The sequence below is a fragment of the Sorex fumeus genome, unplaced genomic scaffold, assembly GCF_029834395.1.
Source record: "Sorex fumeus unplaced genomic scaffold, SorFum_2.1 ptg000036l, whole genome shotgun sequence".
NCBI classification, from domain to species: domain Eukaryota; kingdom Metazoa; phylum Chordata; class Mammalia; order Eulipotyphla; family Soricidae; genus Sorex; species Sorex fumeus.
The window spans coordinates 5,596,312-5,618,961 of NW_026606093.1; the positions used below are offsets into that span (position 1 = coordinate 5,596,312).

Consider the following 22,650-nt stretch of genomic DNA (forward strand, 5'->3'; position numbering starts at 1 on the left):
CCCCGACCCTGTTTGCCTCTGCCTCTGCCTCTGCCTCTGCCTCCGCACAGACTGTCCACACTCATGCCAGGCCTATAGCACATGTCTGTGACCCCAGCAGACTGCAAGAGCCGTTTCTTTCATGCTGTATCGCCAAGGCAGGGCCAAGGTGTTGTTGCTACCTATTTGTCTCCACGAGACACAGGCTGCCTGACACATGGCAGATGCCAGGGGTCAAGTCAGGGAAGGACTAGGCCTCCCACAGGCGGAGGGATACTGGAGAGAAATGAGCACCTAAAAGTGCACGTGCCCGTGGAAACGGGAACCCGAGTCCTCAGCACAGAGACACTCTTCAGCCATACTTCCCTCCTGCAAGGCAGCCGGCCACCTTTCCCAGCACTCACTCACTGTATTGCTCATTTCGAAAAAAACTGAGACTCCTGTTTGGCCCCACCTGGCAGACTGCGGACAGCTTCACCCTGACAGGGGCCAGAGTGTAGGGTAACATTGCTTTGTTCTTCTTCCACAAGAAGCTTAGGTTTATCTGGTTACACCCATTAATCTGGTTACACCCATCACAGTGCTCCGGAGGCACTTCCACTTCCATTGTGTTTATCTGTAAACAGTCTTCCCTATGCTCTCCTTCCCACCCAGTTAATCAGCTTTCCCCTTAATCAGACTGTTAATTTGTAAAAATCAGTTTCCCAGAAATCTATGATTTTATATCACAATCACAATCACAAAAATCCTGTTAGTCATCGATTGCCTCGAGCAGGCCCCAGTAACGTCTCCTTCATCCTAGCCCTGAGATTATATTCAAGGCTCTTTAGGAGAATGAGACCCATCATTGTTACTGGTATTTGGCATATTGGGTACGCCACGGGGAGTTTGCCAGACTCTGCCGTGTGGGCAGGCTACATTCGGTAGCCTGCCAGTTTGTCCAAAGTAGGAATGAGATAATAAGATGTCATAATAAAATGTCACGCGGCCGCATTCCGAGATCTGTTTTTTATAGTCTCTGAGTCTTGGCCGCTGATGGGATTACACGGTGCCAGGGGGCCAGTTGGTGGGTGTGACCCCCGTCTACTGGAATTTGGAGGATCTGGGTGGAGGATGCTCGGCCCAAATCCGGGTAGGCTTGGAGATCTCGGCCCCGGAACCCGTGTGACTTTGTCCCTCTGCCAGTACCTTCATGTGTGCGGAGAGTGGTCTCAGCATGGTGGTGGCTGGTCCTGGATTTTGTATGTATGAGTGAAATATTGCCTTTCTCCTCTCCTTATGCCTTATGAACATTTTACCTTAAAGTAATATCCTTTTTGTATAGATACAGGAAGACCATTAACATTATGCTTTGTAACTTAGGATTTGATTGGCTTTGAATGTTATTCACTCCTGGGCATCTGCTTTCTCGACTTAAGCCTCAGTTGCCCTTAGTTCCTAACACCCCAAAAGCAGAGTCCGGACAAGGGACTCAATGGACCCAGGGCAAGTGGTGAGCTACCCTGGCAGCGAAATGGGCCAGGCCAAGGTGCCACGAGTTTGATCATAGACAAATGCTGTCATGATCCAAAGGTAACAATGAGACTAGGATCCTGCTAGGGATGGGAAAGACTATCTGGCCTGAGCACTGTAGTCTGAGATCGAGATGGCCCTAGGAGAGCAATTCTATAAGTTTAAGATATTTCCTACTGTATCCATACAAAATGATTTATATTATATATGCTTATATGCTTGTCGACAAGGAGAGGAGAGACACACCCTTGGGATTCCGCTCTAGGGTAGATCCTCCTGCTGAGAAAGGATCTGTCTTAGGAGCACCTTTCCCTGAGGCTAAGACTTCTACCCCTATTGATTTCTACCCCTATTGATTGTGACCGCACCTATGTGTAATTGTTCCCCCAACCCCTCATGCTTTGGGATTTAACTAGACTGTAGGAGTGGGCTGGAGATTCAGAGAAGAGTGAAGAAGGAAGAAGAAGAGGGATGAGAACCCAGACCCCAGAGGAAGGAGGATGAAGGGGAACGGAGAAGGAGAATGAAGTAGCATGGGGAAGGAAGAAGAGGAGCAGAGACAGACAAGAGAGACTGGTGTAGATGGAGAGAGGAATGAAATAAACTGCTACTAATACCAACCAGCCTGGCCCTCGTTTCCTTCCTCCGCCTGACCATCGCCATCGACCTCCCCGGGTGGGAGAAGGGTGAGACTACCGAATGCGGGCGGCGGGAGAGATAGAGCCACCGCCGCTGTGTGCCGTGTCCCCTTTGTGTGAGTTTACACACCAGAGTCTGTGATTTGTGTTCCCCGGACCCTAGCCAGCCCCAGCTCTACACTGCCCACTCTCCTTCCTGTCTACAGGCTGGTACTATCAGCCAGTCCAGCATCGTTCCGTCGCCAAACTTGCAGCCTACATGTTTCAAGTCCAGCTGCCTTCAGAGGGAGCCAGGAAGGCTCTCAGCGCCAGGCCAGGGCGGCTCGGCATGAATTACAGGGCCCGGCTCTTGGCTGCCTTCTGCCAGCTTCCCACACCCGAGATCTCTTTATTACCTGGCAGACGGGAGCCTGGCTGCCACGGCAGGCTGGCGTGAGAGGACAGATCAAGGCCACGAAGCCCAAGTCTGCCTCAGAAGCCGTGTCCTACCTTGGCCAGCAGCTCGCCCACACTGTGACGCATCCACCCTTAGACAAACGGGGCCAGGCCACGCTACTCCAGGAAGGCCAGACCCGATCAATAACTTGCCTGGGTGTTGCACAGGGTTTCTGATTTCCAGAAAATGTGTGAGTGCCCAGCAGATCGTAGGAGGAGTAACAATAACAAAATTATAATTATGGCAGTAATTCACATTAATATGAATGTCATTTGCCTCATGAGGAAAGTAAGGCGAAGAGGTCTGAAAACCTGCTGAAAGCGCAGAGCTGAACCTCGAACCCCACACCCTTTCTCACTCATGCTGCTTCTGGCCCCTACCCTCACCACCTCCCTGGACCCCACACAACATCTGCAGACAAGGGCACTGCTGGGCCACGAGTCAAAGAGCCTGGGTCACTTTCCACAGTAGTCAGACTCTTGGAATGAGCCCCAAGCCTCACCCAGTCAGCTCCCAATCCTGCCGTCTCAGCTGGTTCCCTAACCCTCCCTCACTGCTGTGTGCCCCTGCAACCTGTACACCCCCAAAATACCCACTACTGCTGGCGACCCACTCTAGTCAGTGCGCTCACATATGCCTGCTTGGGCATTCGATGCCTCATGCACATCCACACCCTTGGTGCACATCCACTCACACACACACATACTTAGCTCACTTCATGGGCACGTTCAGAGTGCTCATTAGAATGCACAGATAGAAGTCAGGGAGCTAGTAGGGGGAAAGGGTGCCTATCTGGCATGCGCCTGACAGGGGGTTGATCCTCTGGGGTGGTCCTGGAGGCCCCTGTGCATCACTGCAGGGGCCCTGGTGCTCCCCTGCACTGCAGAGCCCAAGCACCATCGCATCCTTGAACTGCCACCTCTGTTGGCCAAGCAGCACCAGGGGTGCCCCTCTGCCCCAGCGCACCAGTGAGGACAAGATGCACAGACATCGAGAATCGTCTATAGAATATTAACTCCCCATACCTATGCACATCCCATCTGCACGTAGGCATACCTGCATGACACACTCCCCCTTGGATATGCAGATATGCACAGACAAACTTTCACATACAACCAATATGGACCCCTAGACACACAGGGGATTGTGGCTATGGATCCCTCACCTGATTCCAGGAACCCTCCTGGCTCTGGGGCCAGACAAGTCTCCATCCAGTGCCCAACTCTGTGAGGCATGACAGGGGTGAGCAGGCCAAGGGCCAAGTTCAAAGCTACTGCATCAAGAACAGCCGTCAGGGCTGGAAGACAGTACAGCGGGGAGAACCTTTGTGTTGCACGTGACCAAACCAAGTTCAATCCCTGGCACCCCATATGGCCCCCCTGAGCATCACCAGATGTGCCCCAAAAAGTAAAAAAAAAAAAACCCAAGAAAGCTGTCTCATGGGCATGTGCCTGCTGCTTTGGTGTCCCTGAACATGGAACCACGGTCTGGGTCTCACCCTGCCGAGGGGAGGCCCTTCGCACACCTATGGGACCCCACCCCACATGGGAGAGTTGCTCTTCTACTGGCATGCGAATCTTGAAGAGGCAGCTTTCTCTGTGTGGCCTTGTGCAGGTGGCCTTAACCCCTCAGAGATGCTGTAAGCTTCCTCTCAGATTGGGTGGGTGAAACGAGATCTGACAGACTCCGACACACCCAGAACAGTGTGGAAGTGAGCACAGGGTTGTTGGAGGAAGAAAGGGTGAAGAGCTGGGCCCCAGGTCTCTCCACGGAGTGCTTCTGCTGTCTCCTCTTTTGAAACCCTTTGCGGTAGCAGGTCTCATCTACCTTCACTCCTCGGGACTTCCAAGTCACTTTCGACCCCATGCACGATGTCACCCCCAATTTATTGTCACCTTCACATCTATTTTGGGCATACATCCTCCACCCCAGCCCCAGGACCTTTACACAGATTGTGGGTTTTTTTTCTTTTTTTAATTTAATTTTATTTTTATAAAGTTGTTTACAATATTTGATTACATTTAATATTTGAAGACTAATCCCACTACTATTACACCTTCCCATCACCATATTTCAGATGCTTCCATCCTGAACCCCAAACCCTGCCCCCAAAGCAGAACTGAAATTATTTTCTGTTGCTTGCTATGAGTAATCCGCTAAAAATGAGACAGAAAAAGTTTCTTAGAGGAAAGTGTGTGAAGATTGTTGTATTTCACCCAGGAGCCATTAAACCCTTCTAGAAGGAATAGTAACATGTTGTTTAAGGTTGAGATATATATATATATATATATATATATATATATATATATATATATCCCCCTAAGATTGGTTGCCTTCTACTTTAAACCCCATTAAATATGATGTGCTACTCTTAGTATATCGGTGGTATAGATTGACTCATGGGGGAGACTCATCCGAGCGTGGGGAGAGTGGCCATGAGCATGGCAGCGGTTGAGTTCTAAAGGCTTTCGGCTGCCGGGGGCTGACTCCATTGAGGCAAGGAGGGGACCTCACACGTCACCCTCTGGGTAGCCTCAAATAAAACCAGGCTTTGTGTTTTAATGCTTTCCCCCTCATGTCTTCTCCAGTTTCTTTTTTTAAATATCTTTGCTCAAATGCCACATCTGGAGTGAAGTCATCTTCATCACAACTAGCCACTTCCTAGCTATTTCCTTATTTCTTTGAGTGTTTATGGTTTTTTATATATGTGTGCTCATTTTCTTTTCTATTTTGTGGGACTGTGTGGTTCTGGAGATTTAATCTAGTGGTCCCACATGCAAAGTTCCAGTCCTTAGTGGGTTTAATGTGAACTATATGCCCTCATTTTCTTATTTTATTTTTGCTTTTGAGGGGCTTGGGGGAGGGGGGCATACCCTGCAGTGCTCAGGGCTTATTCCTGCCTTTGTGCTCAGGAATAACTCCTGGCAGTGCTGAGGGAACCATAAGTGGTGCCAGGGATAGAACTGGGATTGACCAAGTTGAAGGCAAGTCAAAACAGGATACTATATCTCCCGCCCCCCATTATTATTGATATCTGCCTTCTCCTTCTAAATCTAACTTAAGTCTTCCCCTTCACTTTGTTCTTGCTGCTGCAATAAGTGGGGTGGGGTGGGGTGATGCTCATTTGGTTGTGGTGCTCACCAAGAATCACACACTTCAGTGGGAGGCTTGGCACACACCTGCTTATGGTACCCTGGAGATCCTACACTTTTGGGTGCACTGTCAGGATTGCACTCAGCATGCAGGATGATGCCAGAGACTGAGCCTGTGGATTTTTTGCTGCTGAGTTTTCCCTGGGCCTCGCATCACCCTGCCTTGAACGTGAGCTCCCTTTGCGCTCTATGAACCACCAGCACCTAGAAGAGTCTGGCTTAGAGTTGGTGCTCAAGGAATATTCATCAATTGCTGCTACATGGATGGATCATGTTGAGTGAAGTTAGTCAGAGGGAGCAGGACACAGAACGCTCTCTCTCACATGACATATATAAGGAAACTCTGGAAGGGGATAACAAAGACCAAAAGGCAATAGAAATGAAGATCTTGAGAACCGGTCTTCAGTAGGAAGCTTGCCACTGGGATGGGGGTTAAAGGGGTAATTTAGGGAAGAGAACACTGGCAAAGTGTCTGCTTTTGAGGCAAGTTGAGGGGCAGAAGAAAAACAGACACTCATGGTGTTGGAACATTGTATGCCTGAAACTTAATCAATAACCCTATAACTCTATAACTCACCATGATTAAAAGTGTTCTGAAATCTGATCATTAACAGCTTTGTAACTGTGGATCTTGAGGTGACTCAATTAAAAAAAAATAAATTAAAAATAAAATTTTTAAAAAATATCCAAAATAAATACTCATCAAATGAATAGACAGACATGACTCCAATCCCTGAGGGCTAGAAATAAAAATGTCCCGGCTTCCATAGGAAGAAGATGCTCAGCTTCCCTCTACATTGCAGCCTCCGGTTCAGTGCAGAAATTCTATTTCCATTTTCCCACCAGCCTCCAGCTAGCCTTATTATTTCCAGTGTTCATGTGAATATTTGCATGTGCTTGTCGATAAACGGGTACGTGTAGGCAGATCTATTCTGAAGGGATTTCTGTCATGATGATGACTGGGTGTTGCCTGTTCGCGGCTGCTGTGTTCATACACCAGGGCACCAGAGATGGCCCACTTTGTTCTGATGCCAGAAATCACAGACAGCAATGCCACCAGCACCGTCCTCGGAGATATGCCAGGGATCAAATTCTTGGTCTCATGCTTGCTGGCGGGGCAGGTGCCACCTACCACAGAGTCATCCCAGCCTCCAAATTGTTCTTAAGAGTAGGGGGCATGGGGCTGGAGCCATAGTACAGCGGGGAAGGCGTTTGTCTTGCACATGGCGAACGCGGGTTCGATTTCCGGCATCCCAGATGGTCCCCCGAGCACCACCAGGAGTAATTCCTGAGTGCAAAGCCAGGAGAAACCCCTGTGCATTGCCGGGTGTGACCCAAAAATAAATAAATAAATAAATAAAATAAGAGTAGGGAGTTACATCAGAATCCCCGGAACTCCCAGCTGCCCACCTTCCTGTTAACCCCCCTGCCAGCAAGGGTCTCTTGTGGAGAAGTTGGTGCCTGTTGCTGGGGAGATAAGAGGGGCTGGTGGCAAGTCAAACCTAAGAGGAGCGTGGTCTGCCAGAATCACACCCCACCACCTGAGTCGGGACAGGACTTCGTGTGAAGCACCTGGATGGGGCAACCTCACTGTATGTTGAGACAGTCTGTCCTGCACTCTCCTCTCAGGACATGTGACCCTCTCGGGCCACTCTCCCTGCACCCCCTCTGCTTCAGATTTCCTGATGAACCTGGCAGGCTGGGGCTGGGTCTTGGCAGGGTTGTGACGTGATCTGGGAAGCCAACCCTTCGTGTCCCCTACTGCCCAGCACTCCCTCCTCCACCTTCACTGTGAGACCTCCTGTGCACACTCTGAAACCTGCAAATCCCTTTATCACCAGGCGCCTGTTCCATCAAATCTACTTTGTTTTCATTATAGCTGCTTGTTTGATGTCTTTGGGCCACGCCCAGGTGTAGTCAGGGCTTATTATTGACTCTGTGTTCAGGGATCACCCCTGGCAGTGCTCGGGAGAACATTTAGGGTGCCAGGGATCAAATCCAAGTTGGGTGCATGCAAGGCAAGTGCGTTTCCGATTGTACTATCTCTCAGACCTTTCATTATAGATCGTACCTCTTTTTTTTTTGTCATGAAGGAATGGGGCCGGGGGGCTGTTCACTGGTGTGCCCTCATACCTAGAACCAAAATGGGCTCAAAATAGATAATAGTTGTTATAAGAGAGAATGCAGATGCCAGAACATATGCTGTAAAGCAAAGAACAAGAACTTGTGGGCCATGGAAATAAAAACCGGTTCATTCTTAGCAAGGACTAAGTCTACTGAGTCTACGGAGCCTGGGGTGAGAAGTAGGGAAAGGAGTTTGGAGAATCTCAGTTTATTTCGCAGGTTATTATAGGAGGTGAGGTTTTAGGACTTGCCATTAGCCCATTTTGACTAAAGATCCTATTTATTACCCTGTCAGTTCACAGGGAGCGTCAGAAAACAAAAATGAGCCAAATCAGAAGAATGGGGGAGAATTTTGCGGCTGACAAGTATGTTCTGGGAATCTTAGTTTGATTGCAATTTACCAATATTAGCAGAAATATCTGTAGAAACCAGCAGATGGAGAACAAAGCTGAATGGAACCCCTCCGTAATATCTACCTCCCTCAGAAAGCCCACCCCAAATGATGAGACAGACACCAAACACCCAGTGTTAACCTTCCAACCGCTCAGCAGACAAAAGGACCTACGATCCCAGCGACAGAAGTGAATACTTTGCAGCGACTAAAAAGAAAGAGACAGCGTGTTTTCTCTTGACTATGGAAAAGTCACCAAAATAGACAGCGAGGGAGAAAAAGGGAGGTGCAGAAGAGCACGGAGTATCCTACAATCACATGTACATGTAAGTACGAGAGGATCCCGGAAAGGGTATCCCAGACACTGCGGAGAGCAGCAGCTGGGGGCGGGGGTAGCAGCGAGGGAAAGTGGGTTGGAAATGCGTGGGAGGCACTTGGCGCTGTAAAGTCTGACATCTTTGCCATTGTATTCCCTTTCGGTCTATTCCCCACCTTGCAAAGCGGATATGAAATTAGAAGAACACGACTGACTGCTAAAAAGCAAGTCAGCAGCTGGGAAACAATAGGACAGTGAGTAGGGCACTGGCCTTGCACGCAGCAGACCTGGGTTCAATCCCGGGAGTCTGCCAGGACTGATCCCTGAGCACAGAGTCCAGAGAGTCCAGGCTTTGGATGGACCCAACTTTGTCCAGAACTGAAATAGCCAGAGGGTCCTAGGGATGGTTCAGAAGGGGTGGTGTGGGGAGGGGAGAGAGTACAGGAGGGATTCCCAGAGCCCAGCCCGCAGGGAGCTAGCTACACCCTGAGGCATGAGGGAATCAGAGAGAAACGAACAGGGAGGAAAGGTGAGGTGCAGAAGAGCACAGGGGACCCTCCAATCACTCATACATGAAACTAGAGACAGCCCAGCGGGAAGCTTGGCAAGCAGTTTATCCTGGATCCATCCTGGCATCCCAGAGAGTCCGTGGAGACCCTCCAGGAGTGATCCCGGGTGAGAGCCAGGAGTAAGCCCTGAGCATTGGTGGGTGTGAGGGTGCAGCTCAAGGACCCTATTCCAAAAGGGGAAAAGACAAGTCTTCTGGGAGGTGAGAAATATTATTCCTTCAAGAAGCACTTGTTCAGGGCTGGACTGATAGCACATCAAGTAGGGCGTTTGCCCTGCACGCGGCCGACCTGGGTTTGATTCCCAGTATCCCAAATGGTCCCCTGAGCATGGCCAGGAGTAACTCCTGAGTGCAGAGACAGGAATAACCCCTGTGCATCGCCGGGTGTGACCCAAAAAGAAAAAAAAAAAAAAGAAACACTTGTTCTGCCCCAGTTCTTGCTAGAAGGATCTGAAGGATCTGTAGTCCTCACCTCCCTCCCAAAGACAGCAACTACCTGTCTCTTGAGTCCTTGCTACCCGGCCAGGCCCTTGGCTTGCTGGCGCTCTGTTCGCGTTCGCAAGCCTGCGAGACCAGCCCTCTTGGCATCCCCATTTCACAGATGAGAACGTCAAGGTCCGCCGCCTGCCCTCAGCGCACCCCAGGAGCGCAACTCGGCCGCCAGCTGGGCACTGACTGGTCGGATTGCGTCATCCCGGCTTGGGCGAGAACAGCGGGGTTCCGAAAAGAACAGGAACGCGCGGGCAGGCTAAGCCGGGCCTGCGGGCCTCCGCAAGGGAGAGGAGGATGCGGTGGGCGCCGGTCGCAGCGGGGCCTCCTGCAATCCCTGCAATCCCCCAGGGCCCAAGGGGGGCGGGGGTGGGGGGCGATCGCCCACCGGCGGGCCCTGGCGGGGACGCGGGGCAGGGGCGCCCCCGACGCGGCGGGTCGGACCCGGGGGCCCGGCTGGGGGAGGCGCGGCGCGCGCGGCCGTGACTCAGCGCCCGGGGCCCCGGGGGGCTGCGGGGGCCGGGAGATCCCTGCCGGCTCCTCGGCATCCCGCCCCCGGCCCGCGCGGAGGAGCCCCCGGGAACGCGGCGGCGGGGCTCCCCGGGCGGGGCCGCGGACGGAGGGAGCCGCTTCACGCACGAAGGGGCCGCGCTGGGTCCCGCGGTACCTGCCGGGCCTTCGGGAACCCAACCGCCTCGGTCGCCGTTTTTCCTTCTTCCGAAAGGGCGCGTGAGTGGGGTCCCCCTCGACCTCCTCCCCTTCCTCAGCGTCTGCACCGCTGAGCTGCGTTCTCCCTGCTGCCGCCTCCTCCTAGCAGCAGTGGGAAGGGGCTGCGATGGGACGCAGCGGGAGAGACCGAGGAGAGGGCCGGGAAGGAAGCCCCGAGGGAGCAGAGGGGAATCCTGGCCCAGAGAAGGGGTGACGTTGCTCCCCGGCTTGCGCCTGGGGTCTGAGAGCGTGGGCGGGGCTGGGGGGCTGGGGCTTTGAGGCCCCCAGTCACTGCATGCTGTGCCTTGCCGTGACTCTACTGGGCTCTAACCTAACCCCCACCCCCGTGGGCTCTTGGGAATTTTGAACCAAAGACTTCCAAGGAGCCTGTTTGGAAGTGCCCAGACCGTGCCTGGGCAGTCCTGCAATTAGCCTCAAGCAGGAGATTCCCAATTGCTTTTCGAGATTCTTTGATGCTGTTGCTGTTTTAAAGGCATCTTTGTCTAGAATTGATGTGGAGAGAGAAGCTCCTGGTGGACGGGAATCGTTTATCAAGGAAGAACTTGAAGAATCTGCTCACCTCTCTGCCTGGGGGTGCGTTTCTCATTGGAGGTGGAAGAGCTGCCTTCTCCCACCCGGCCCCCAAGCCCTTGAGGTCATGTGGCACCTGGGGCACTGCCACAGCTTGACCCAGCCTGGTCCTCGGACAGGGTTGGGGTCTCCTGTTCCAGAGTGGGGAGGCCCCAGAGACTAGTCAGAGGAAGGAAACAGGTCCTGCAGGAAAAGGAGCCCCTGGTCTTGGCAGTGTGACCGCATCAGGGCCTGAGGGTAAAGAAGGACCCAGGTCTCAGGTCTCGACCTAACACCTCCCACCCCAGGCCATAGCAGGAGCAAGCTCCTCTGTGGACTTCGCCACCTCTGCCACGGCCCCTCCATTTCCCCACGTTCACATTTTCCTCAGATCACACTGCCCAGTTGGAAATGAACATATAAGACTTAGAGTCTGGAAATTGGTCCCCAGAATCCAACCCAGCTCTGTCTTTTTCCACCCGGAGTTGTGATTCCCCGTTCAGACCTTTCTCGCCATCCTCATAGATCCATTGTCCATATCTACTGTGACCTGCTTCCAAGGCTGAGTGTGTGTGTGTGTGTGTGTGTGTGTGTGTGTGTGTGTGTGTGTGTGTGTTTTCACTGAGAGGAAACAATCACTCAAAGACTTCCTCATGGTTTCTTCTTAACGCAGCTTCCAGGCTGAGGAATGGGCAGGTGAGACGCATACACCGTGGAAGGGGAGGTCTCTCTGCGTCCCTCAAACTCCCAACCAGCTCTAAGACCCGAATCTCTGATCCAGCTCATAGTTGCTAGGGAACTTGCCTTTGCATGCAGCCAACCCAGGTTCAGCCCCGGCACCCTATCCGGTTGCCTGAGCCTCCTAGGAATGATCCCTGAGCTCAGAGCCAGGAGTAAGCCCTGAGCACTGCAGGGTGTGGCTCAAAGCAGACAGCCAACAATAACAAAAGATGCTGTTGAACCTTCGCCCATCCCTCTAAGACTGGGGCCTTCCTCCAGCTGAGATCTTTGTCCCCTTCTCCCCCTCACTGCCACAGTCCCCCACCACACACACACACACACACACACACACACACACACACACACAGAATCCCCTCTCCCCCCCTCATCAACAAGCCATGAACATGCTTAGGCCCTACCTCTGAAAAGTTTTTATTTAGCCAGTACTTATCGAATAACTACTGTGTGTTGAGTTCATCTCTCCTTCTCAGTCTCATAGGATACTAACCTCTACTGCCTGTCACTCCTTCCTACCCTTCTCTCCCTTGCCCTGTAGCAGACCCCAGCAGAATTGTGTAAATTTTGGTCATCCCAACACATATTTTAGAAATCTAGAAAGGCTCAGTGGCGTTTACCCAGAATCAGGATGCTCTTTAAGTTCCTGCCAGATGATGTTTACCCTGGGACTCATGGGGAAGGGATCCTCTCCACAACACAGAGAGTTTCTTGTCCAAGGTAGCCTGATATGAGAGTGCTCTGGTCCCTCCCTTTTGCTTATGCATCCCAGACAAGGTGATGCTAATTCCCTGCAAAACGCAGTGGAGGTAAAGGTCCTTCAGGCTTCCAACGCACTCCTTCAGGAGCCCTTCAAGTGCTCATGAGCCTCCTGCCCTGGCTCTTAGTCATGGAATCCTCCCTCAGAACCTGTTCTTGGAAACTGCTCAAACTTTCATGTGAAATATAAAGGGCTGTTGTACATAAATGTGTTGTTTTCCTTTGGCCCTGGAAGTATTTGCATTTTAACAAGGGGAATAACCTTGAAGTGCTCAATTGAATATCTAATATGGAATGGCTGGTTTAGGTGAGACACTCTGGAAGGACAAGAGGCTCCCTGGGCCCCCTGAACCCTGCATCTGGCCGTTGGCTTGGCTCTGCACTCCCTGACCAGTCTTTGGCTCCATGCTGTCTGTTGGCAAGAGCGCTGTCTGAGCTCTGGTTCTGCCTCTCACAAGACTGGAAGCACCAGTCCTTTCTCCCTCAGGCCAGTTTTTTTATTTGCCAAATCAGAAGTTTAGACCACAGGACTTTCTAGAACATATCCAGCACTGACATTGACCTGACTCCCCGGGGGCTAAGGGAGCCTGGCCAAGCATACAGCCCCTGTAGCTTTGGCCTGGGATAAGTGGCCTGGTACCAGTCCAGAGCGCGGGCAGCGAGTTGGACAGTTCTGCAGTGCCCTCTGTCCACTGCCTTCTGCCTGCCCGCTGGGAGGAAAGGTACCACTCAGCACATGGCCCATGCACAGGTCTTGCTGAGTTATATAAGCTCCCTGATGGGCAATTCCAAACAAAGAACCACAGCAAAATGGCCTGGCCCCTGCTTGCTTGCTCCAGATCTCTCTCTCCCCTCCTCTCCTCTTCCCCCCTCCACATCCCTTCCCCTGCCCCTGCCAGCAGCAGCACGTTCTATTAGGGCCAGATGAGACAGCAGCCTTTCTTTCCCAGTCGCATTCCCCCAAACAGTCTCCCTGTGCCCAAGCGCATCGTACATCTCCCCTCCTCTCCTTCCCTTCTGCTACGGTTTCCAGTTCCCAGACCTCAGAGCCCGGCAGAGCAGATCTGCCTTTCTGTTTTCTATGGGGGGGGAGGCGGTATTTAATCCTCCTGGATTATATTTAATCCTCCAGGAAATTAGAAGAGGTTCTCCTGGTTCTGATGCCCTCTCCCTCCCTTTTTGCTCTTGGTCACTCTTTATATGCATGGGGCTGTTGCCCCCACCCTGCCACTTGCACCCCTTTAGATGGGGGTCATTTCTAAATGAGCACCTCTTTTTCATGAAGATCATTCTTGTCATCATGGAGTTTGGGATGATAACTCAGATCCTTTGTAATGTCCTAAGTGCAAAAATAATCCTAAAATGCAACCCAAAGGATTTAAGTTCAGCTTAAGGAAGCAATTTCCAGTGGTGAAGTTGTGAAACCTTCTTACAGCTCTCAAAGGGATGCGGATTTGTCATCCTGCCTGGCTGCATTTCAAGGTAAGTGCCACATGCATATGGCCAGAATAGCTTGGCGCCACATTGTTCAGAGGTAATGGGGTAGCCGAGGAATCAGCGGAGCTGAACCGGACTCTGGTCTTACTGCGGTTTGTGCTGTGACTCTTGGTTTCTTGATCTGAAACTTGAAGGGATCTCAGTGCTTATGATGTGCCCAGAACAGTGCTAAGCAAATGATACCATCTAATTTGTGCACGTTACAATAACCTTTTTAGGACGATATCTATCCTTATTTTATAAACTAAAGGAGGTGGTAAAAATCACATAATGAATTTTGTAAGTATGCAGAACTAGTAGGCAGTAGAAAAGGATTCAGGGGCCGAAGAGATAGGATAGTGGGTAGGGGGCTTGTTTTGCATAAGGCTGACCCAGGTTAGATCCCTGGCATCCCATTAGTTCTCCAAGCCCAGAAGGAGTGATTTCTGAGTAAAGAGCAAGAAGTAAGCCCTGAGCACCAGCAGGTGGGACCCAAACACTCCCCCTCCGGAAAAAAAAAATCCTGCCCAGGAATGAATGCCTAACTCCAAAGCTCATCTCAATTTTAAAAATGCCACAAGGTTATAGTTTGGTTAAGTTCCTTCCAGGTTGCAAAAATATCATTTGTCCCCTGCTCTTAAGCTTTTCCCGTGGTAGCCTGTGCCCCCCCCCCCCCTTCCCCTCTAGCCTGTCTGAGATGGAGAACGCCACCCCTCTCCTCTGTCGAGAGAGAAGCCCAGTGGCAGTCTGAGTGGGGACGCATGCAATATGCTCAAAGCTCCTGCCAGACGGCCTCACCCAGGGGGACCCACCAGACACAGTGGCAGCGCCCTCGAAACATCATACTAAGAAACCCCCATATCAGTTTGCTGTTGCCTTGGCTTCAAAGCCATGGAGCGTAGATGTGAGCCCCAGTGAAACAATGCCTGGGCTTTCCAGCAAGGTCAGTTGGTTTGAAAGTCCTGACACGAATTCAGGATCCAAATATCTCTCCAGACTGCGGCTGTAACTATTCATGCTAGCTGCCCTACTCCCCCTGCCCCTGTTTTCATGTCACTGTGCCATTCATTCCTCCTCCACAGGGACCTGACCTGCTGCTTTTTTTCCCTAAGTGACCTCTGAAACTCAGGAGGCACAGATACTTGCTGAGTCAGCAGCACCAACAACTGCTCCTCTGGCTTGGTTTCAGGCCGGCAGGAAACCACACCAGGTGCTTCTTCGAGGCCCAGGCAGGGTCTGTGAACAGCTTGGGAATAAGCAGCAAGAGAAAGAGGCAGAGCAAAGCAGAGGAAGCCAAGTGAGAAGGAGGGACCCACCGGGGGTTCCCAGAGGCCGGAGACGACTTGTCTCTCTTGGATTGTGCTCCTTAGGGATGAAAGGAGGGAAACAGCAGTCTGGGCCCTTGGAAAGGTGGGAGGTGGCAAATCTTTCTAAGTTCCCACTCTGTGCCAGCTTCCAGGAAAGTGAGAAGATACATACTCCCTCCCTTCCAGCCTCATGGGAGCTCCTTTTCCCAATAGAGCAGCTGGGGTCCCCTCAGTTCTGGGGATGAGGGGAGGAAAGAGGAGAGGCAGCTTAGTGAGCATTAGCCACCACGGCACTTCCCCCGGAAGCAGGCAGGAAAGATATAGACCCTTGCCTGCCATTCAGTGGGATGCCGAAGGACAAGAGACTGAACTGTAGGTGGGACCACGCACACGGACATGCAATGCAGACATCTCCGTGGACTGATCGTGGACTGATTTTGCCAGTTCTCTCCTCTTTCTGTCCTTGGCTCTAACTACTCCTGACATAAGCCCTTGACTCTAAGCAAAAAAATCTTCCCTCTGGGAGAATATGATGTCTGCTCACCCTTTTTATCCCATGCTGTTCTGAGAGAGGTTGAGTCTAGAGAAGGGCAGTCTGCTTACACATGCTTCATTGCTTCTACCGTGTCTCAAATGTGGAACAAGGACTGTTTGTTTCTTTCCAGAGCATTCTGTGCTATGGTTTTGCATGGACTGGACACTTGACTCATGGAGCTCACTGGCAGATCTTCAGGCTCTGTAGCTTCCAGAATGGGTCACTCATGAGCTGCCACCTCCAGGCAGAGAGCAAAGACGTTCGCTTCGGTCAGCATCTCACTCTACTCAGACTAAACCTTCAGGGATCCCTAACCAGCCCTCAGCTCTAATCAATAGGGAACTAAGGATTTCAACAGCAGATTCAAGATTCACTTGAGTGTAAAGGACGAGAGAAGATAAGGAGACTTCCCTAGTAACTTTTGTGGGAGTAAAAGACAGAAGGCAAAAAGAGAAGGATCAGAGAGATAATACAATGTAAGTTGTTTACCTTGTGCATGGCAGACCTGGACTCGTTCCCTAGCATTCAATGTGGTCTCCCTGAGCCCGCCACGCATAAATCCTGAGCAACACCAGGTGTGGCCCCGCGAATAAAACAAACCAAACAAAGATAGAAAGTGAGAAAGAGAAAGAAAGTGCTTGAGGGAGGGGCTGGAGCGATAGCACAGCCGGTAGGGCGTTTGCCTTGCCCGCAGCCAACCGGAGTTCAATTCCCAGCATCCCATAGGGTCCCCTGAGCACCGCCAGGAGTAATTCCTGAGTGCAGAGCCAGGAGTGACCCCTGTGCATTGCCGGGTGTGACCCAAAAAGAAAAAAAAAAAGAAAGTGCTGGAGGGAGAGAAAAGGAAGGAAACAGAAACGAAAATGGGCAGCAAGGGATAGGAGTTAAGAGGAGTATGAAAGGAAAACAAAGAGGGAAGGTAGAGAGAAGAACTAAAATGCTGAGCCACTCAGAGGCCATGGCGTTTTGGGATGGGGAGTCCAGGTCTGCTGTGGGAGCCCACCTTGAATGATTTTGCAGGAATCTTACTCAGCCTCCACTAATCCTCTCCCCAGGGGGCTTCCAGACACAGTGGTGCTCTGGGATCCACAGGCTTTGAGTGCATGGCTGGCTGGGTAGACAAGTTTTGTTCCAACAGAGATGCCGTGGTCACACTAAAGCCAGCAGATTTGGTGTGGTCACGTGCTAACAGCAAAGCGGAGACCTCGCTCGGTCAGTCTGAGGCTCCGGTTTGAGCCAGGAAAGGGATAATCAATTCTGTAGATGATGTGAGCCTTGATTGAAAAAATAAAGAGGAGGAAGCTTTAATTGCAGCTTTCATTAAGAGGCAAAGCGGTGGGGGCTGGAGCTTAGCAGAGCCAGGAAGCCTGCAGAGAAGGAATTTTAACCCCTCCAGTGTCTTTTTTCCATGGCATCACTTTACTCACTTAACACTTCCTTCATCTGACCTCTGTATCTCCCTCAGGGGAAAGAGGAAGAAAAGCCAGAGTGTATATTAATATAAATCAGATGATAATACAGATTGGATAATTCAAGAACCCATTATTTCCCAGGCATGGATTGCCCAGCACCTCAGCCTCTTCTAGATTTCGGTAGGAAAAGGGATTCTGGGCACGAGACAAATTGGAAAGACATAATACTTCTAATACAGTGCCTAGCTCCTGGTCAACCTCCCCATCACTGACAATCTCCCAGGATGAAAATCTCATTCTAATGAAGCCAGAGAAAGACAAGTAAGAAACAAGACTAGAGCTAAGTCGAAAGTATGAAGAACCCCGAGGAATATCTCAAAGGGATGAGCTCATGATTTCCATGCAGGAGACCCAGGTGCAGTCCTAGGCATCACCTAGTCCCCAAATCACCATTGGAACAACCCACAAGCACAGAGCTAGGAGTAACTACTGTGCATTTCCAAGTGTGCCCCCCCAAACAAAACTATGATTCAAAGGTCCCAAAAGATTTTTCTCCTACTTTAGTCATAGCCAAATGTGATTCAACAAGGAGCTCCCCAAAAGATAAAGACTTAGAAGCTTTTCCCAGGTAGCAGGCTACAGGCTCTGCTCTTCTTGTCTCAGCCATGCATGGAGATCTCTCTCTTTCTTTCTGGAAGCATCTAACTCTGCATTGTTGAGAAGCATGAGCAGAGGAGGACAAACATACAAAATGGGAGTCATCAGTAAAGAGAAGAGTGAGGTCAAACATGTAAGTAAAGTAAAAGTAAAGGCCCTCCCGTTGATCATCGATTTGCTCGAGCGGGCCCAGTAACATCTCCATTGCAGACTGTTGTTACTGTGTCTGGCATATCGAATACTCTAGGTAGCTTGCCAGGCTCTCCGAGAGGGGCGGAGGAATCGAACTTGGGTCGGCCATGTTGGCTGCGTGCAAGGCAAACGCCCTACCGCTGTGCTATCGCTCCAGCCCCTTTGGACTGAACAACGTAGGTTGAAATTAGTGAAGCAATAGGAAGAATTAGATGTTACAGAAGACACATAAAGGCTCTCAACCATTCCAGATGTTCATGATTTCACATCTAGACAGAGGAGGTGAGGCTTGTCTATCTAAGTCTCTAGGAACAAAGCAGGTAAACCTGGAGGATCTGAAGAAAGGAAAGAGCTATTGGTAGTGTGAATCTCTTAGAGTCTGGCTCTATTTCCAGCAGGAAGGAGTTCCACCAGCCTCCATTCTCCATCATTTTGATGGGTTTTTAATTTTTGTTCTGCTTCATTATTGGGAAGCAAAAGCAAGACAAGGGAGAAGGAAAGATACAAACAGAAACAACAGAAGAATCCAGGTGATTCTTAAATCCTTGGGTTCCTAATAAGAGCACCTAGCAGAAGATCTGTAGCTATTTGAGCTATTTGTGTGTGTGTGGGGGGGGGGGGGGGATTTGGGGGAAGATCACAGCAAAATCCTTAGTCAAGAAAAATTATATTTCCTCAACTCATACAGTTCCCCGGAGGGATGTTAAAAAAAGTGAGGGTGCAGTAGAAAAATGGGGGGAAGTGAATTGTGAAGAAACACAATTGTCAGGAGGCAATGGCTGCTTATTAGAGAACGGAATGGAAGCCTTGTTTTCCTCCAGTTAGAGGGAAACCCACATAGTATCCTGGAAGAATATTACCCTTGACTGAGTCCTGGGCACTGATAAAAATGGACTTTCTGCTTTTTATGCTAAGCAGGGAGACAAGCTGAAATGGAAAGAGGGTCAAATGGGCCAGTGAGGAAATGAGGGAAGAAAAACTGCATTTTCAGTCTGGGAGGTGGCTGGTGCTGGCTTGATCCCCAGCACCACGTGGCTTCCTAAGCACTGCGGAGTGTAGCCCAACTGCTAACTCCAGGCCTGGCTACAGTGCCCCTGCCCCCCGACACCCCCCCCCCCCCCTGCAAAACACCAAAAGAAAATTTTCTTTTCTTAAGATTCGAATCAAAGGCTTTAGGTATGCCAAGTCAGATCACCCCAGTCCTACAATCTCATGGCTTGGTCTAACCTATCCGGTGAGCTAATGTGTCCTCTCCCAACTTCTCTTACTCTCCTGCAAATTTGAAGAGGAAATAAGCTCTTAAAGGAATGAATTCAATCTCTCCAAGTATCCCCACACCTAAAGCACAGAGACAAGATGGGATTCTCCTACCCCACCCCCAACTTCTTTAGCATTCCAATTGTCAGGTTTAGGTGCTGAGTAGGTGACGATTTCCACCGAGCTATTCTTCCCTGTGGATCTCATCACCTGTCTCATCTGAGAAAGGACATGGCCACAGCCTTCCAAACACAGGGGCCAGACTCTCCTCTTCCCATGCCTGTCAGCTCTCTCCCATATTTCACGCTCATGGATCTTGAGAGGAAAGGTCCCCAGAAACAGTCTCTGAGGGCTAATGAGCCTATTTCCCAATCCCAATATGAGATTCCAGCTGATACCAAATATGCAGGGATTTCCATCACCAGCCATAACAGAGAGATTTCAGCAGGAATCACATCCAAATACCAACTCCGTTTGCCAACTGTCTCTCCCGTCATTGTTCGTTTTCCACAGTTGCCAGCTACTCTGCACAGAAATCCTCCTTGAGTCAGAGGGAAATGCTGGAATCAGATCGAGTCCTCATGCTGTGACTGAGCCCTCTGTTGACTGGAGGGTTTTGTACCCTTGCATTCCCCTTTGGTTCTGTGGGGATTCAGAGAAAGGTGCCCACCCAGGTCAGAGCAGCATAAGCTCCCCACAGCGCAGCCACTCCTACCTTTGACTCCCACTGCATCAGTTAAAGAGGCGCCTCCTTCCTCTGGGAAATGCTTTGTCCCACCATCCGCCTCCTCCCCTTCCAGCCGCCCAGCCTTCTTAGACCATTTCTACTTATTTCTCCTATCCTCAGCCTCTTGGATTTCCCGAGACCCCAATCCTCTCTCCTGGACCCTTACCCTTTTAAAGCGTCTAACACAACCCTGACAAGCCTGTCTTTTAAAAATATGTTCTCCGTTCAAATCTTTTTTTACGACCCAAACTCCCTCCCAATTTTTTCCTAACTTAAAAAAAAATGCAACCGTCCTCTTTTCTTCAGTTTGGTCTTTACCCCAACTTCTTCCCACTCTTGTCCCCTTTAAAACCTGACAGTTCCCCAAATCCCCAGTCATTTAAAACCAATTTCTTTTTCCTTTCCCCCCAAGTCTGGCTACTCCTTTTGCTCCAACATCCCCCAAGCCCCCCAAACCCTTCTATCGCCCCCCCAAATCTCCTTGACACACTTCTACCCCCGAGCATCTTCTCACCCTTCGCTTCAGGTAAGCCCCATCTCGCTATCCCCTGGTCTCCTCCGAGTACCCCATTTGGCCCCTCTTCCCCTACCGAGACAGACCCCCTCCCGGCTCCCCACTCACTCGGGTCTCCTGCTCAGGACGCCCTTGCCGAGGGCGGCGGGGGATTTGTGCTGAAGGAGGGTTCCCGCAGCAGCGGCAGCGCAACAACTCTGGGGACGCTCCTTCTCCTTCTCCGCGGCGGGCCCGGGCGCCGCCGGGTGCTGGTGGGGCGACTGGGGCGCCGGAGCCCGGCCGCTGGGGCCCGGCGGGGGCTGCGCCGCGAGCTGTCCGTGGTGCTGGAGCGCCGGCGGCTCGGGCGCGGGCTGGGGCGCGGCGGCCGGGAGCTGTCCGTGGTGCTGGAGCTGCTCGGGGGTCGCGGGCCGCGGGGCGGGCGCCGGGGGCACGAGCCCGGGCGGAGGCTGGGCTTGCAGCAGCTGCTGCTGCTCCCACAGGCTGCGGTTCTCGGCGCTGAGCTCGTCCAGCCGCCGCTCCAGCTCGTCGATGCGCTGGCGCTGGGTGTGGATGAGGCTCTGCTGGTTCTGCACGATGGCCGTGAGCTCCTTGAGATAGAGCACGGCGCGCACCGGGTTCTCCAGCAGGCTCTCCATGCCGCCCGCCGCCGCCTGCGCCCTGCCTGCGCCCGGGCGGGCGGCGCGGAGCGCGAGGGCGCGCGGGAGCCCAGCAGCCCCGGCGGAGCGCGGGGCGTCGCTCCCGGCCGCCCGGCGCCGCGTCACGGCCACGCCGACCCCCCCCCCCACACACACACACACGCACACGCGCGCACACACACACACACGCGCGCGCGCGCGCGCGCGCGCGCACCGGCGGGCGGGGCCGCGGCGCCAGGCCCCACCCACCGCCCTCCCACCCCGGGGCTGCCGCGTCGTCCCGGCCTCCCGCAGGGCCCCGGCTTCGGGGAGCCGGAGAGACCCCGCGCGCCGCGGTCCTGGGAAGTGCGGCGGGACGGGCGGAGGCAAAGAACGGCAGGGGAGAGGAGAGCGAGCGAGCGGGAGGCCGAGGAGGCAGGGCGAGGGCGCAAGGACGCGGTGTTTTCGAGATCGCGGGGACCCCGCAGGCCCACGCGTTCCTTTTCCCGAGGTCCCGCCAGCCCAGGGGCCGGGACGCATCTTTAAGACCTTCTGTGGCGAGGCTCCAGCTTCTTTTCTACTTAGCAGCGTTGTGCGGGGAGTTCCCTGGCTCACCCCGGGGACCTCCGGGCTATCAGGGCCCCCACCCCCCTCCCGCACACTTGAGTCTCGCTCCTTCCCTCGGCCAGAGGACATTCTCCGTGGGTCGACTGTTGGCGGTGGCTTCCTCTGGGAATGAGACCCAGTCATGCTTTGGGGCCACTAAGCTACAAACCCAGGCTAAATAAAACCAGGCCCTCAGGCCCTCAGGGTCAGGGACTAATGCTTCCAGGGACTTTGTGGGGTGGGGGGACGGCCGCACCGGTGATACTCGGGGCATACTCCTAGCCTGTACTCATTAATTACTCCTGTCGGTGCTTGGGAGACCATGATGGTGCCTGGGATCAAACCGGGTCAGCTGCATGCAAGGCAAGCACTTCAGCACTTTCCAGAAACTTCTGAGAAGATGGTTCTCTTCGTAACATCTTGAGAATACGAAAAAGCACTTATGAAATGCGCACCATGACCCAACATGGGGTTAGGTAGAAGTATAAAATCTAACTAGTATAAGTTTGGCTTCTTGAAGCTCATGACTTAATAGATGAAACTTGTGATGAATACTTAACTTTAACGTATGATGGTGGTTGTCAGCGATATGAGACAGAGATGTGCCGGAGTGCTATAGGAGCCACACGATCTGGGGATCTGGGGGGAAGTAACTCAGGGAGGATGCAAAACACAGGTAAGGGGAGAGAGAAGTATCAGCCTGGGTGGGACCGTTAATCACAGCTGTGAAAGGATGTAAAACTCAAATTAAGTGGTAGGTAGTGGGGCTGGGAACCATAGACGTACACCTCACATAGGCGGTGTGAGAGTTTCTATCACCAAATGTTACTATTTCTATAAGGAAAAGGATTACCATCTTTTTTTATTGTAAATATAAATCTGGATTGCACACAAATGACTGAAATATAAATCAAAATTTCTGTAAGAGCTCCTCAAGCGAGGTACCACAGGAATTCAGGGAGGAGGGGGTTATGTG

At 51.9% G+C, this 22,650-nt stretch overlaps 1 protein-coding gene across 1 annotated transcript in view; it reads right to left on the bottom strand.

Annotated features, from left to right (window-relative positions):
- The window catches only part of IQSEC3 (IQ motif and Sec7 domain ArfGEF 3), a 106,231-nt gene extending 85,002 nt beyond the window's left edge, over nt 1–21,229 (bottom strand). The window contains exon 1 of the mRNA XM_056117741.1: nt 20,563–21,229. Coding sequence (XP_055973716.1) covers nt 20,563–21,089 — 527 coding nt within the window. The 5' untranslated portion in view covers nt 21,090–21,229. The remainder of the gene's footprint in view (nt 1–20,562) is intronic.
- Nucleotides 21,230–22,650: the final 1,421 nt, after the last annotated feature.